A 15,284-nucleotide genomic window follows, 5' to 3' on the forward strand; every position below is an offset into this window, starting at 1 on the left:
AGACACACACACGCACACACACACACACACACACACACACACACACACACACACCTCCACCTCAGTGTCTGGAACTAACGTAAGACACGCACGCGCACACACACACACACACACACACACACCTCCACCTCCGTGTCTGGAACTAACGTAAGACACGCACGCACACACACACACACCTCCACCTCCGTGTCTGGAACTAACGTAAGACACGCACGCACACACACACACACACGCACACACACACACACACACCTCCACCTCCGTGTCTGGAACTAACATAAGACACGCACGCACTAAGGCTGTCCCCAAACATTCAAGGTTCGAATGTTCGCTCGTTAGGGTTGGCACTTTATTTAAAAAAAATATTATCTTTGTTAATTATTTTTTTTTTTAATTTTTTTATTAACTTGAAAATATATCTCGGCGAGAATGCGATATGAACATGTAACAAAAAAAGTACGTTTCTAGTGCATTCCTGTCAGAAGTTATGATTTTTTTAAGAAATCTCTCCTTGTTCTGCTGTGCACATTCATTGGGTGATTGGAGACTGACGCGTCTCTCTCTCTCTCTCTCTCTCGCTCTCTCGCTCTCTCGCTCTCTCGCTCTCTCTCTCTCTCTCTCTCTCTCTCTCTCTCTCACACACACACACAAACACACACTCCAGCATGATCGCTGATATAGGGGGAACTGTTCTTAGCAGCCATAATATATTAGCATATGCTCTCTAGCATGATAGCATCACATCAACAGTGTGTGTTGTGAGAGACGAGAGAGATTTATAAAGAGCGGGGGAGACGGGCTGCGCTCTGATCGAGACGGATATCTCAATGGTTATTTTTTTAATTAATTCGAAAAGTGTGTGTGTGTGTGTGTTGGGAGAGAAGAGCGTGTGAGACGCGCTGTGCGCTCTGATCGAGACGGTTATTTTTTTAATTAATTAGAAACAAATGGTCCGAATGTTCACTCGGAAATTCCTGCCGAAGTTCGTGTCCTAAAATAAGGGCTAGGGTACAGCCTTAGCACGCACGCACACACACACACACGCGCACACGCACACGCACACACACCTCCACCTCCACCTCCATGTCTGGAACTAACGTAAGACACGCACGCGCACACACACACACACACCTCCACCTCCATGTCTGGAACTAACGTAAGACACACACGCACACACACACACACACACACACACACACACACACACACTCCCTGGATGCCAACATTGGACCTCTGCCCCCAAGTTTCTTATTTTTTATATTGCTCCTCCAGATTTTGTCTCAAAAATCCCACAAAACGTTACACAGTATGCCTTACTCCAAGAGTTCCCGCATGGCTTCGCACGTGGGCTCTGGTTCTCCGGGCGTGGGCTCTGGTTCTCCGGGCATGGGCTGGGGTTCGGGCGTGGGCTGGGGTTCGGGCGTGGGCTGGGGTTCGGGCGTGGGCTGGGGTTCGGGCGTGGGCTGGGGTTCGGGCGTGGCCTGGGGTTCGGGCGTGGGCTGGGGTTCGGGCGTGGGCTGGGGTTCGGGCGTGGGTTCGGGTGTGGGCTGGGGTTCGGGCGTGGGCTGGGGTTCGGGCGTGGGCTGGGGTTCGGGCGTGGGCTGGGGTTCGGGCGTTGGTTCGGGCGTGGGCTGGGGTTCGGGCGTGGGCTGGGGTTCGGGTGTGGGCTGGGGTTTGGGTGTGGGCTGGGGTTCGGGTGTGGGCTGGGGTTTGGGTGTGGTCTGGGGTTCGGGTGTGGGCTGGGGTTCGGGCGTTGGTTCGGGCGTGGGCTGGGGTTCGGGCGTGGGCTGGGGTTCGGGTGTGGGCTGGGGATCGGGCGTGGGTTCGGGCGTGAATTTGGCAACTCTAGAGAGTAGTTGTCTGATTCACTAACCACATCAGCCCCATTTTACAATAATGCCTTGCAAACACGATGGCGAACATAGCTGATCTACAAGCTCACAACGCGTGCGTGCATGCGTGCGTGTGTGTGTGTGTGTGTTCCAGATGTCGGTGTATTCGGTTCCAGGTAAAACGTGTGTGTGTGTGTGTGTGTGTGTATGTGTGTGTTCCAGGAGTCGGTGTATTCGGTGCCAGGTAAAACATTACTGTGTGTGTGTGTTCCAGGTGTCGGTGTATTCGGTGCCGGGTAAAACGGACCAGACGGCGTACGCGCTGCAAGTTGCCACCGTCATGCTGCAGCATTACAACACCTTCTTCGACATTCCCTACCCTCTCAAAAAACTAGGTACGCACACACACCCGTACACACACACCCGTACACACACACACACACACACACACACACACATACACACACACCCGTACACACGCACCCGTACACACACACCCGTACACACACACCATTTGGTTTCATGTTACGCTCTCAAGAGTAAAATTATTGTTAAACATCTTCTTCTTTTTTTCTTTTTTTAACTTACATTTTTATTGATTTTTCAGGACAGAAAGACAGAAGAAAACATACAGTACTCACAATAACACCACAAACATACAAAAAAAAGAAAAAAAACATAAAATGAAAATAAAAGACATCGACATTTCGTTTCAAGTTTGTTACATTACTTTTTTTGCTTTTTTTTTTTTTCCCGAAACTTTGTTCTTATTTAGATTTTTCAGTAAACAGGTGGGTCACGTAGGGCATCACAGTACATATCGTAATTATTACAAGTCATTTGTTACATTTCTTGTTATTAACTTTCACAGTGTAACGGGTCTTACAGTTCCAGGAGAGTAAGGGAAACCTCTTTGAGTAGTTTCAGAATGTCTTAGTTTGTTCGTTTCCAAGTGTATGGTTCATGATAATCACACATCGGTAGAATAAAACAATAAATAAAGTCTACAAAATATCTATTCCCATGTATAATATCCATTTCATCCAGTATCTGTAAAACCTTTCTGTGCTTATCCTAACGGCGAAAGTAAGTTCCTCCATTTCGTATATGTTTCATACAATGGCTGTCCACTCTCCTTTCTTAGGCGGGCTTTTATCCAGCCACTTGGTTACACACACACTTGGTTATTGCTTTTTTTGCTGCCACTAGCAGTATTTTAAGAGGGTATTTGTCTGGGGTATTAAGGTCCTCTGGTATGTTACACAGATAGACATTTGTAAATTCAAATTCAATCTCAAAACCGTTATTGCGTTAATGTCTGATACTATTTCTAGGCAGAATTGTTGTATTATTGGGCAGTCCCAGAATACGTGGAAGTGGTCAGCCATTGCATTGTTACATTTCCTCCAACAGTTCCCTGCTTCCGGTGTCCCACTCTGTAGGCTTTTTATTTTCGGTGTAATGAAGAACCTAATCATGTTTTTCCATGAAAATTCTCTCCATAGGCCAGAACTAGTGGTTGTGGATATCATATTACATATATTCAGCCATTCCTCTTCTGTGATGGTTATATTTGCCTCCTTTTCCCATTTAAGTTTGACATATGATGTGGAATGATTTTTAGCAGAAAATATATTCAAATATAGTTTTGATATTGTTTTTTTTGTGGTTTCACCTTTATAAGCTTCTGTAAAGATGTAAATCAGATCAGTTTCAGGTTTGTCTGTTTTTTTTCTCAAAATGGTGCCTTAACTGTAAAAATCCTGTTTTTCTAAGTCGTGTTTATCTTTCAGATATTGGAAGCTTTCCAGGCCTGTATTGGATTAAATCAGACAGTATGTTGTTATACCCTCCCAAATCCATCGTTTGAATCTAGCGTCCATCTGGGCTGCTTCTTCTTCTTTTTTAAGATATTTTTTGCGGCTTACGCCTTTTTTTTTTAAGGGACAGACAGTAGGCTGACAGGAAACGGGAGAGAGATGGGGGAAGACATGCAGTAAAGGCTGTGTCGGGCTCGGGAGTCGAACCCGCGGCACACTGCGACTGGATTACCAGTCGGGTGCCCAGACGGTTACGCCACCGCCTGGGCATTGTTAAACATCTTTATGCCAGATGAAGTCTACACAATTAGAGAATGTAGAAGAATGTCAATTTGAAGCTATGATTCCCTGCTTTCATATGGAAAAAAAAAAAAAATTAAAACAAAACAATCAATGATTTAGCCTCGGTCAGAAGCGGTCACATTTGTCGAATGGGATAAATAAAAATCAGGTTGTGTTTTTTTGATTGATTGAAATATTTTACGGGGGCCAGTTTCGAATTGCAGCCGTCCGTAGGTGCCCATTGAGAGAGGTTTTGAAGGAGTCAAGGGATTTGCATGTCTTAATGACTGTTGGTAGGGCGTTCCACATTTTGGTGGCATAGGAGCGAAAAGGATGCAGTCCCTTGTTTGTGTGTCCCCCGGTCCAGACCTGGTGGCCATCCCAGACTTCCTGGCCGGAGCCATGGAGAACTGGGGTCTGATCACCTTCAGAGAGACCAGCCTTCTGGTGGGACACGACGCGTCTCCTCTGGAGAAACAGCTGGTGGCCTCCGTGGTGGCCCATGAACTGGCTCACCAGGTAGCACGCTACGCACGCACGCACGCACGCACGCACAGAACACACACCATGATGTTTATTTAAATGTTTTCGCAGTGGTTTGGTAACCTGGTGACCATGATGTTTTATTCCCCAGTGGTTTGGTAACCTGGTGACCATGAGCTGGTGGAACGACCTGTGGCTGAACGAAGGCTTTGCGACCTACATGCAGTACACGTCTCTGCAGGAAGAGTTCCCTGAGCTGGACATCGTGAGTTACTCTTTACTAGACCTGTACGTGCCCGTCGCAGTCGGACACCGGCCTACTTGGGAACGATGCAACTTGGGAACCTAATAATAGCACCCGTTTTAACTGTCTGTCTGTGTCCCACATGGATATCTCTGTATCTGCCTGTGTGTGAAGAGGGCAAACTGACTGACTGTGAAAAGTGGAATGGTTAAGTGGGCTAATCAATTGGCAGGTGTGGGCCTGTGGGGTTGCCATGGCAATTAATTGGCTGAGGCAGAGGCTGGAAATTGCACAGGTGAGGGGATTTAGGCTGATTAGGTCCACTGGCAGAGCCTGACCAGAGTCTTTTGTGGTGGTTCTGGAGAACCGTGGGTCCGACCGACTCGAGGCCGTGCACTGCACTCCCTGCGGAGGTGTGGAACGTTTGTGTCGAATTTGGGGCGAACGGTTCTCGAGTTACGTGCATTACACACACGCAGACAGAGACTGTTTTAACCCAACATGGTGGGTTGTTTTCAGGGTAACTTGTTCAGGTCTTTAACCCAACATGGTGGGGTGTTTTTAGGGTAACGTGTTCAGGTCTTTAACCCAACATGGTGGGGTGTTTTCAGGGTAACTTGTTCAGGTCTTTAACCCAACATGGTGGGGTGTTTTTAGGGTAACGTGTTCAGGTCTTTAACCCAACATGGTGGGTTGTTTTCAGGGTAACTTGTTCAGGTCTTTAACCCAACATGGTGGGGTGTTTTCAGGGTAACGTGTTCAGATCTTTAACCCAACATGGTGGGGTGTTTTCAGGGTAACGTGTTCAGGTCTTTAACCCAACATGGTGGGGTGTTTTCAGGGTAACTTGTTCAGGTCTTTAACCCAACATGGTGGGGTGTTTTTAGGGTAACGTGTTCAGGTCTTTAACCCAACATGGTGGGGTGTTTTCAGGGTAACGTGTTCAGGTCTTTAACCCAACATGGTGGGTTGTTTTCAGGGTAACTTGTTCAGGTCTTTAACCCAACATGGTGGGGTATTTTCAGGGTAACGTGTTCAGGTCTTTAACCCAACATGGTGGGGTGTTTTCAGGGTAACGTGTTCAGGTCTTTAACCCAACATGGTGGGTTGTTTTTAGGGTAACGTGTTGAGGTCTTTAACCCAACATGGTGGGGTGTTTTCAGGGTAACTTGTTCAGGTCTTTAACCCAACATGGTGGGGTGTTTTTAGGGTAACGTGTTCAGGTCTTTAACCCAACATGGTGGGGTGTTTTCAGGGTAACGTGTTCAGGTCTTTAACCCAACATGGTGGGTTGTTTTCAGGGTAACTTGTTCAGGTCTTTAACCCAACATGGTGGGGTGTTTTCAGGGTAACGTGTTCAGGTCTTTAACCCAACATGGTGGGGTGTTTTCAGGGTAACTTGTTCAGGTCTTTAACCCAACATGGTGGGGTGTTTTTAGGGTAACGTGTTCAGGTCTTTAACCCAACATGGTAGGGTGTTTTCAGGTTAACTTGTTCAGGTCTTTAACCCAACATGGTGGGTTGATTTTAGGGTAACGTGTTCAGGTCTTTAACCCAACATGGTGGGGCGTTTTTAGGGTAACTTGTTCAGGTCTTTAACCCAACATGGTGGGGTGTTTTCAGGGTAACTTGTTCAGGTCTTTAACCCAACATGGTGGGTTGTTTTCAGGGTAACCTCTTCCTGTCCGTGAGGTTCCGGTCGATGGACAAGGACGCCCTGAACTCGTCCCACGCTGTGTCGACGTACGTCAACGCCCCTGAGCAGGTGGCCGAGATGTTCGACTCGGTGTCCTACGAGAAGGTCTGTCTGTCTGTCTGTCTGTCTGTCTGTGTCAAAGGTCCTCCATGGATGCGCCCCTCTAGGGATCCTGTTGATGCTGAACCTCTCTCTCTCTGTCTCTGTCTCTCTCTCTCTCTGTCTCTGTCTCTCTCTCTCTCTCTGCCTCTGTCTCTCTCTGTCTCTGTCTCTCTGTCTCTCAATTCAATTACATTTTTCAATTTAAAAAGGCTTTATTGTCACGATAAATATGTTTTACATTGCCAAAGCGTACATACAACAAAACAAAAGTCAACAAACATCCCAACAATAATGAACAACAAGCAATACAGTAACAATGGAAATAAATTAACAAACATAAACATAACAGCAACTTAATGACCCTGTTCAGACAGATATACCTGTCTCTTCTGTCCACTGGCTGTCCCTCAGTTGATGACAACTCCACACGTATTTTGCTGCCAAAACTGTGCATTTGGACTGTTCTCCCAGAACATATTGGAGTGATGAGTTATTAATGGTGGATTAATTTTCTTTATATTTTTCTTTAAATTTAGGGAAGAATGATTCTCTGATGTCTTTATACTTGTCGCATTGTAACACAAAATGTAGCTCTGTCTCCACCTCCCCTTGAGAGCAGAGAGAACACAGTCTTTCTTCTCTAGGCAGCCAGTTCTGTCTGTGTCTGCCTGTTTCTATTGCCAGGCGGTGGTCGCTGAGTCTGTACATAGTCAACATCTTCCTCAGTTTTGGATCAGTAACAGTGGTCAGGTAATTTGCCACTGTGTATTCTCGGCTGAGGGCCAAATAGCATTCTAATTTACTTTGGGTTTTTGTTGTGTTTTTCCAATATTTGATATAATGTTCTTGTTGCATTTTGATAATTTGGTTAGTGGAGGTTGTTTTAGTCAGGGGAGGGGTGGTGGGGGTAAGACTCAGGACCAGCTGACTGAGGGGACTCCTGCTCATGTTCTCCTCTTGGCATTTTAAGGCCTGGTGATGGTAGGAGGTGGGGTCACTATTTTGAAGGTGCTTATGGAATTTTAATGCTCTTTTCTGGATGTTAATTAGGAGAGGGAATTGGCCAAGTTCCGCTCTGCATGCATTATTTTGAGTTTTTCTTTGAGTTTTTAATATACATTTACAAATTCTCAATTGGATGTTTGTCCCAATTAGAAAATTCCTGATTTGCCAGGGGACCCCATACTTCACTACCATACAGGGCAATGGGCTCAATATTTTATTTGAAAATCTTCAGACAATTTGAATTGGAATGTTTTTTGATAGATTTTCTAATCATATAGAAAGCCCTTCTTGCCTTTTCCCTCAGGTCATTCACAGCCATGTTAAAATTCCCTGTGGAACTAATTTTTAACCCCAGGTATGTGTATGTAAGTCGCTCTGGATTAAGAGCGTCTGCTAAATGCCTAAATTGTAAATTGTATGTGTGTGTGTGTGTGTGTGTGTGTGTGTGTGTGTGTGTGTGTGTGTGTGTGTGTGTGTGTGTGTGTGTGTGTGTGTGTGTGTGTGTGTGTGTGTGTGTGTGTGTGTGTGTGTGTGTGTGTGTTCTATGTTGGTGCAGCCAAGTAAAAAAGGGTATCTGCCTCTCTCTCTCTCTCTCTCTCTCTCTCTCTCTCTGTATCCTTATAGGGAGCGTCCATCTTGTTGATGCTGAATGCCTCTCTACCAGGCAGACAGTTTGAAAAGGGTATTATCCAATACCTCAACGACTTCAACGGCTCCAACACCGTGACTGAAGACCTGTGGAACAGCATCACACAGGTTGTGTGTGTGTGTGTGTGTGTGTGTGTGTGTGTGTGTGTGTGTGTGTGTGTGTGTGTGTGTGTGTGTGTGTGTGTGTGTGTGTGTGTGTGTGTGTGTGTGTGTGTGTGTGTGTGTGTGTGTGTGTGTGTGTGTGTGTGTGCGCACATGTTGATTTTGTCTACTGCAGTCTGAAGAATTTTCTTCGAAGGACTATCTTTTTTCACTGATAAAAACTAAGCTACAATGACTAAAAGTATGGCTAAATATCTCTCTCTCTCTCTCTCTCTTTCTCTCTGTGTGTGTGGGTGTCTCTCTCTCTCTCTCTGTGGGTGTCTCTCTCTCTCTCTCTCTGTGTGTGTGTGTGTGGGTGTCTCTCTCTCAGGTGGACGTGTCCCCTCACAGACAGAGCGTGTCGGACATGATGAGAACGTGGACTCTTCAGAAAGGCTTCCCATTGGTCACCGTCAGCAGGAACGCCGGCCATGTGACCCTGACCCAGGAGCCCTTCCTGCTCAACGCCGACAACGCCACGCACGCCTCCACCAGCCTGTGGCACATTCCCGTCACGTACGTGACTGACAACTGCAGCCTGGCCCCCGAGTGCAGACAGAACTTCACTCTGACCTCTAAGACAGGTAGGGTCACTCACGCCCAAAGATGGTAACAGGTTCATGATTTAAAAAAATAGCAGATCTACAAGCTCATAGCGCTGCACCAAGTGCCGCACTATGAGCTTGTAGATCTGCTATTTTTCAATAGTTAAAGTATAACATAATGCTTAAAACACCAATAGGGGGTTCCCTTTTCCATCTCGCCCCACTACTCTAGTAAATAACAAACATAATTCATTTTGGTGATTATTATATAAAAGGTATTATCATATTAATTTATCATTGTTAAGTTCACTCTGTATATCCATGGACATAATAGCATGATGATACCATTACAAAACATGGGCTACATGGAATAAAATTAACTAAATTAACACTCCGATTGCCCAGGGTTATTTAATCCATTACATCATAGCGCCCAATCGATTTATAGCAACGGAGCACTTTTACAGACGGACCGGATGTTATCCCGGATGTGGCTGAAGCAGCTAGATGTAGCCAAAACACTCTAGAGGCGATCGACAACAACGGGAGGCATGATTAAATCTATCGCGACTAGCGACTGGACAGCGGGGGGCTTGTCTAACACATGATATTTTCTTAGAATTGGACGGGTTGATTTAGATTGCAAGTTATTAACATTTTAAGATTTCCGTTGTCGTCGGCGGAGGGGAGGAACATTTTTGATGACGTCCCACTGTTGTGCAACATCGAGGATTGCGCAACAGGCGCTTCTAGGCTGTGGAGCGATGCGATCGGTTTTCATATCAATAAACTTATTCTTTTGGATAAAACTTCGTCCTGGGCGCTGGGTGTTACTAATAAAAAGGACAGTGAACTTCGTCCTGGGCAATTGGGGTGTCAACTTAATTAAGCAGTCTCCGTCTCATGTTCTTTCTTGATTTTACATAGTACAGAGATCGACTACTATACTACTATACAATCAAATACATCTCTATACAAGATCATTTCAGATTTCAGAGAGGAAGGGAAATACTAAATGAACTGTTCACTTTTGTTAACAGTTTGCCCGCCCCCCACACACTCTCGCTACACACACTCTAGTATCATTGGAACACCTTTCGTCAGAAGCTTTTTCATGGCGGCAGCGTCGCGGTACAAAGGCACAAATTAAATATGAAATGTGGATGGCCCACCAACGACAGCGATCCAAGAATCCAACTTATGGAGGTTTGAAAATCTTGCACTGTGAATATATTTTCAATCCCATAGTTGGAACGGTGGGGCGTTGCTATAGAAACCGGACCAATGTTAAAAGCTTCCTTAGGCATCAACCATTAAATAGACGGAGTATACGTACGTTGGGGTACGTATATATACGGACCTGGGATATGACGCCACCTAGTGTCGACGTACGTATATGGACTTGGGGAAAAAATAGTTAAGGTGTCTAGTTAATGAATTGTCATGTTTCCCATCAAATTATTGTCCCATATTTATGTTTTTTTTAACCATTATGTTGTGTCCGTCAAATCATCGTGTTTGTGTTCGCATAAACAGACAAAGCTGAGCATAGAAGGGGCTAAAAAAAAAAAAAAAATCTAAAATGAACCGGTGTGTGCTCCCAGGTGGAATTACTCTTTCCGTGTGTGTGTGTGTGTGTGTGTGTGTGTGTGCGTGTGTGCGTGCGTGCTCACAGGGGAACTAAAGCTCGCGGACAACGTGCGCTGGTTGAAGCTGAACTACAGGAACACGGGTTACTACATGGTGGACTACAAAGATGGCGGCTGGGCGTCGCTCATCGGCGCTCTGAACGCCAGCAAGGACGTCCTGTCCAGTGAGGACCGCGCCTCCCTCATCCACGACATGTTCTCTCTGTCCAGGTAGCACCACCTACTGGTTCAACATGTTCTCTCGCAATAAGGGCTTTAAGGGCTTATGTGGGGGCCCAATAAGGGGTGGGGGGCCATTAAGGGCTTATGTGGGGGGCCAATAAGGGCTTCTGGGCACTTTTCGATGACGCTCCCAGGCTGGTTGGTTTTGATATCATCGAGGTTCATGATTTAAAAAAATAGCAGATCTACAAGCTCATAGCTTGTAGATCGGTTGGTTTTGATCGATTGGTTTTGATATCATCAATCTCCGTCCTGGGCATCAGAGTGTACTAATTAACAGGACGGAGACCTCCGTCTGGGGCCCTTAAACTAACAGATGTATCTGCTCTCTCTCTCTGTGTCTCTGTGTGTCTCTCCCCCAGGCTGGGGCGCGTGTCGTTCCGTCAGATCCTGGCTCTGTTGGAGTACGTCAGATCGGAGACGGAGACCCCCCCGCTGAGCGAGGCCTTGTTACAACTCAACTCTCTGTACCGTCTGCTGGAGAAGAGGCAGGAGATGGAGCTACTGGCTCGCATGAAGGTACGTTACAACTAGTTACTACTAGGGATGTTTCCAATCCGATCCCGATACCACAATTTCTGTGTTAGCCGATACCGAATACCGATACCAGAGAATAATCCTGCCACACTAATAGCCAGCGCAACACCCCATCCTTTGGTCGCCTTCTCCTACCAAACCACACCGTCTGCACACATCTCACCATGCACAACACCAACAGCATGCCTGCCCAGACATCAACCACTACTTTGCATCAATGCAACTTTCATATTTACAGTACAATACCCATTTATATGAAATAACACATTATTGCGCAAGATCAACAGCCTACGTCACAATCGTCATGTTGGCCGACTACTTTCCCCAACTCCGTTCACTTCATGGGGCCAGTCCAAAGGCGCATTGTAGTCTACGGCCTTCACAGTGACCGGGATATTTCCAACCCCTCAATGTCCAAACTCGCTGATCTGCTCCACACCACCTCAGGCCCCTCCCCCTCTGGCTGCAGTCCTGTGCACGGACAGGCGATTGAGGCGAACACTTAGTAACAGTAGCCTACGCATCGACACAATTACTACAGTACATACAACAAACAACATGCCACGAAGAAAACGACCATCACTTTCACTTTCTGGGAGCTGGAATGCAAAGCGTAAGCGTCTCACTCGCGCTGCTGCCCGTGCCAACAACAACCAGTCCACCACTAACGCAACAGGCAAGCATTCCGTCTCACGTTGCCTCATTGCCTGCATGCCTGTGCAATTGTATCGAACAAGTTACCTCACCATTTGCTCTGCGCACGTTGTGTGCTACTTCACGCACGCACTACCCGTGTACATTATCTGCACGCTGAAAGCGTATTCCACTCAAGACCGCAGGAATGACAAAATCCCCACCCTGTGTGTGTGTGTGTGTCTCTCCACTCCCAATCTTCCGCCATAGTCGACAAACCCACCTTTTGAGCCTGGCTCCATCATTGCCCTTACGTTAACTCACCTCCGTATAGTTGATAGTTTCATTAAATACCACTGTTACGCTCTTAGCTCTGCGCACGTTGCCGTTGCCTCACACGCCCATGCACACTGTTGTGTTGTGTGTGCTATTTCACGCACGCGCTACATGTGCACAACAAACTGCACGCTGAAAGCGTATTCCACTCCTCTTCAGACTCCATCATGGCCCGTAGCACTTTGACTTACCCTACCCCCTTAGATAGCACTTTTTGTAGACTTAGAGAGCATTTGATACAGACTCATAGCATGCTATGTAGACAGCACTAGAGTTGCATTGGATGTAGTCATAGCACTTTATAATATATATGTATAGCACAATATAGTATATATGTATAGTTGATAGTTTCATTATATTCCACTGTTACGTTCTTCGCTTATACGCATGTTTCATGATATGTGATATATTGCCATATATCCATGTGTGCATGTGCAACTATCAGCACATTGAAATGTAAGGGAAGAGAGAGACTGTGTGTGTGTGTGTGTGTGTGTGTGTGTGTGTGTGTGTGTGTGTGTGTGTGTGTGTGTGTGTGTGTGTGTGTGTGTGTGTGTGTGTGTGTGTGTGTGTGTGTGTGTGTGTGTGTGTGTGTGTGTGTGTGTGTGTGCGCGTGCCAGTGTCACACCTCCCCCGCTAAGTCACACTCCCCTGCTGTGTGTGTGTGTGCGTGTTGTATCTTTTCTTACAGGGGTCCATGGATTATTTCCTTATTTTCCTAATGTAGCATGAAATGAGTTGCGATTCCAGGCAAAGTCCATCATATATTCAAACAAGGCATCTTCCATATAGTTACAACAGGTTACCAGCATAGCAAAGTCATCTCTCCATAGTATAGAAGAAGAAGAAGAAATGCGTTCTGGTAAATCAAGTTTACCAAGGGTAACTGGACTAAGCATCAGATACTTGTTTACAGCCAGGCCCACATGGAGCATTTCATGGTAGTGGTTCAATGCCTTGTCCAAGGGCACTTCAACGGTGGTAATTTTAACGTGTCGGACCGCTGATTCGAACTGGCGACCTTCCGATATCTAGCCCGCGACCTTCCGATATCTAGCCCGCTCCGCAATCCACTCGGCCACCGCTGCCACCGCTGCTAGCCACCGCTAGCCAGGTCAATCCTGTCCATCATGGTCCCCTCCGTTTTCTAACCCCCAACCAATCTCCCCAACCCATCTCTTTATACATTTGTAACATGCAGTGGGTGTCACCTTTCTCCCTGTGTGTGTGTGTGTGTGTGTGTGTGTGTGTGTGTGTGTGTGTGTGTGTGTGTGTGTGTGTGTGTGTGTGTGTGTGTGTGTGTGTGTGTGTGTGTGTGTGTGTGTGTGTGTGTGTGTGTGTGTGTGTGTGTGTCATAAAATACATAGAGACAAACTCTAGCCCCCGACCCTAAATAATGGCTCTGTCACTTATCAGCTAAGCAGGAAGGTCAAAACCCCAGGTGGTCTATTTTGAGACCCTAAAGATAATATCAGATCAAACATCACTCCCCAAGAATTTGGAATCACTGTCTTCTCAGCCATAGATTGGCTTCCTGCCTGTGGAGTGTGGAACAATTGATATGCAAATAGACTTCAGTTCAAGGCATATCTTGCAGAAGTTAACGTTATGTACAATTATGACTAACCAAGTAGTTATGAAAGTACAGTACAAAGGGGTACAGTACAGCACTCGCATCGCCCTCCCGCTATTGCCTTCTTCCCATTTGTGATGCATCGAATAGCGCTAGGATGAGCGGGCCGCAGGCCTGCGAAATTCTAGTCTTTATAATGATACAAAAAGGAAGAAATATGTTATTTTGAAGACCGCCGACCGGGAATAGTGTTTATAGCTATCTAGCTATATTCTGTATCTCGTGTTGTGTTTATAGCAGACTCCTCACTCAAATGTGCACTTGCAGTTTGGGCAACTGGAAAGCAAATTCCACATGCCCCAACATTTTATTTACCTGCCATAAAGGTATAACGGTGTGTTTCTATGTCTATTCTAAGGTGAAGATGCAGTATCTCTTATAACAGTGTGTTTCTATGTCTTTTCTAAGGTGAAGATGCAGTATCTCTTATAACGGTGTGTTTCTATGTCTTTTCTAAGGTTAAGATGCAGTATCTCTTTGGGGAGCTGATGGCCAGCCAGACGTGGGGAGATGAGGCCAGCGTGTCCAGACAGGAACTGCGTTCTGCTCTGCTGGAGACGGCCTGCAGTCTGGACCTCGACAACTGTACCCAACAGGCCAGAGACATGTTCCACCAGTACACCCTGTCTAATGAAACCATGAGGTAATAATAATATTAATAATACAGTCTAGACATCGACAACTGTACCCAACAGGCCAGAGACATGTTCCACCAGTACACCCTGTCTAATGAAACCATGAGGTAATAATAATATTAATAATACAGTCTAGACATCGACAACTGTACCCAACAGGCCAGAGACATGTTCCACCAGTACACCCTGTCTAATGAAACCATGAGGTAATAATAATATTAATAATACAGTCTAGACATCGACAACTGTACCCAACAGGCCAGAGACATGTTCCACCAGTACACCCTGTCTAATGATGCTCGGTAATATAAACAACTTATTTCTTCTCCAAAAGAAAGCAATCCGAATTATAAATCACGCTGATTATTACGCACCAACAAATCCACTTTTTATTCAGTCACACACCCTAAAATTGCATGATCTGGTAGACCTCTCAACAGCAGTTATAATGTATAAAGCACATAACAGACTGCTTCCGCCCTGTGTCCAGGAGTTGTTCCAGGCTCGAGAGAGCAGGTACAATCTTATATTCGGCATATTCAGGGGGACTAAGGCAAGAACCAACAAACAAGCGAGATGTAAAAGCGTTAGAGGTGTGAAACTGTGTAACGGCTTAGACAATTAACTGAAAAAGTGTAGCTCAATTAATACATTAAAAATAATGTATAAATCTAAAATAATAGATATAGAACATATATCAATAAAGTATAGAACATTATTATAACATAGTATATCTACTAATCATATCTTAATCATATTAGTAGTACACAATTATTATGATAAAGTAGTGTTATAACTATATAATAACCATATAAATAACATTCTTCTCATGTGCGACTCT

The 15,284-nt window shown here is 45.6% G+C and overlaps 1 protein-coding gene across 2 annotated transcripts in view; it reads left to right on the forward strand.

Moving 5' to 3' along the window:
- lnpep (leucyl/cystinyl aminopeptidase) overlaps positions 1–15,284 on the forward strand; it is a 65,412-nt gene that overhangs the window by 46,621 nt on the left and 3,507 nt on the right. For both annotated transcript variants that reach the window (XM_083785056.1, XM_083785057.1), the window contains exons 9-17: positions 2,107–2,227; positions 4,302–4,453; positions 4,569–4,682; positions 6,331–6,462; positions 8,089–8,220; positions 8,585–8,837; positions 10,474–10,657; positions 11,032–11,188; positions 14,267–14,451. In XM_083785056.1, the coding sequence (XP_083641182.1) occupies positions 2,107–2,227; positions 4,302–4,453; positions 4,569–4,682; positions 6,331–6,462; positions 8,089–8,220; positions 8,585–8,837; positions 10,474–10,657; positions 11,032–11,188; positions 14,267–14,451 (1,430 nt within the window). The remainder of the gene's footprint in view (positions 1–2,106; positions 2,228–4,301; positions 4,454–4,568; positions 4,683–6,330; positions 6,463–8,088; positions 8,221–8,584; positions 8,838–10,473; positions 10,658–11,031; positions 11,189–14,266; positions 14,452–15,284) is intronic.

The sequence above is a fragment of the Protomyctophum parallelum genome (genome assembly GCF_964188405.1).
Source record: "Protomyctophum parallelum genome assembly, chromosome: 15".
NCBI lineage: Eukaryota > Metazoa > Chordata > Actinopteri > Myctophiformes > Myctophidae > Protomyctophum > Protomyctophum parallelum.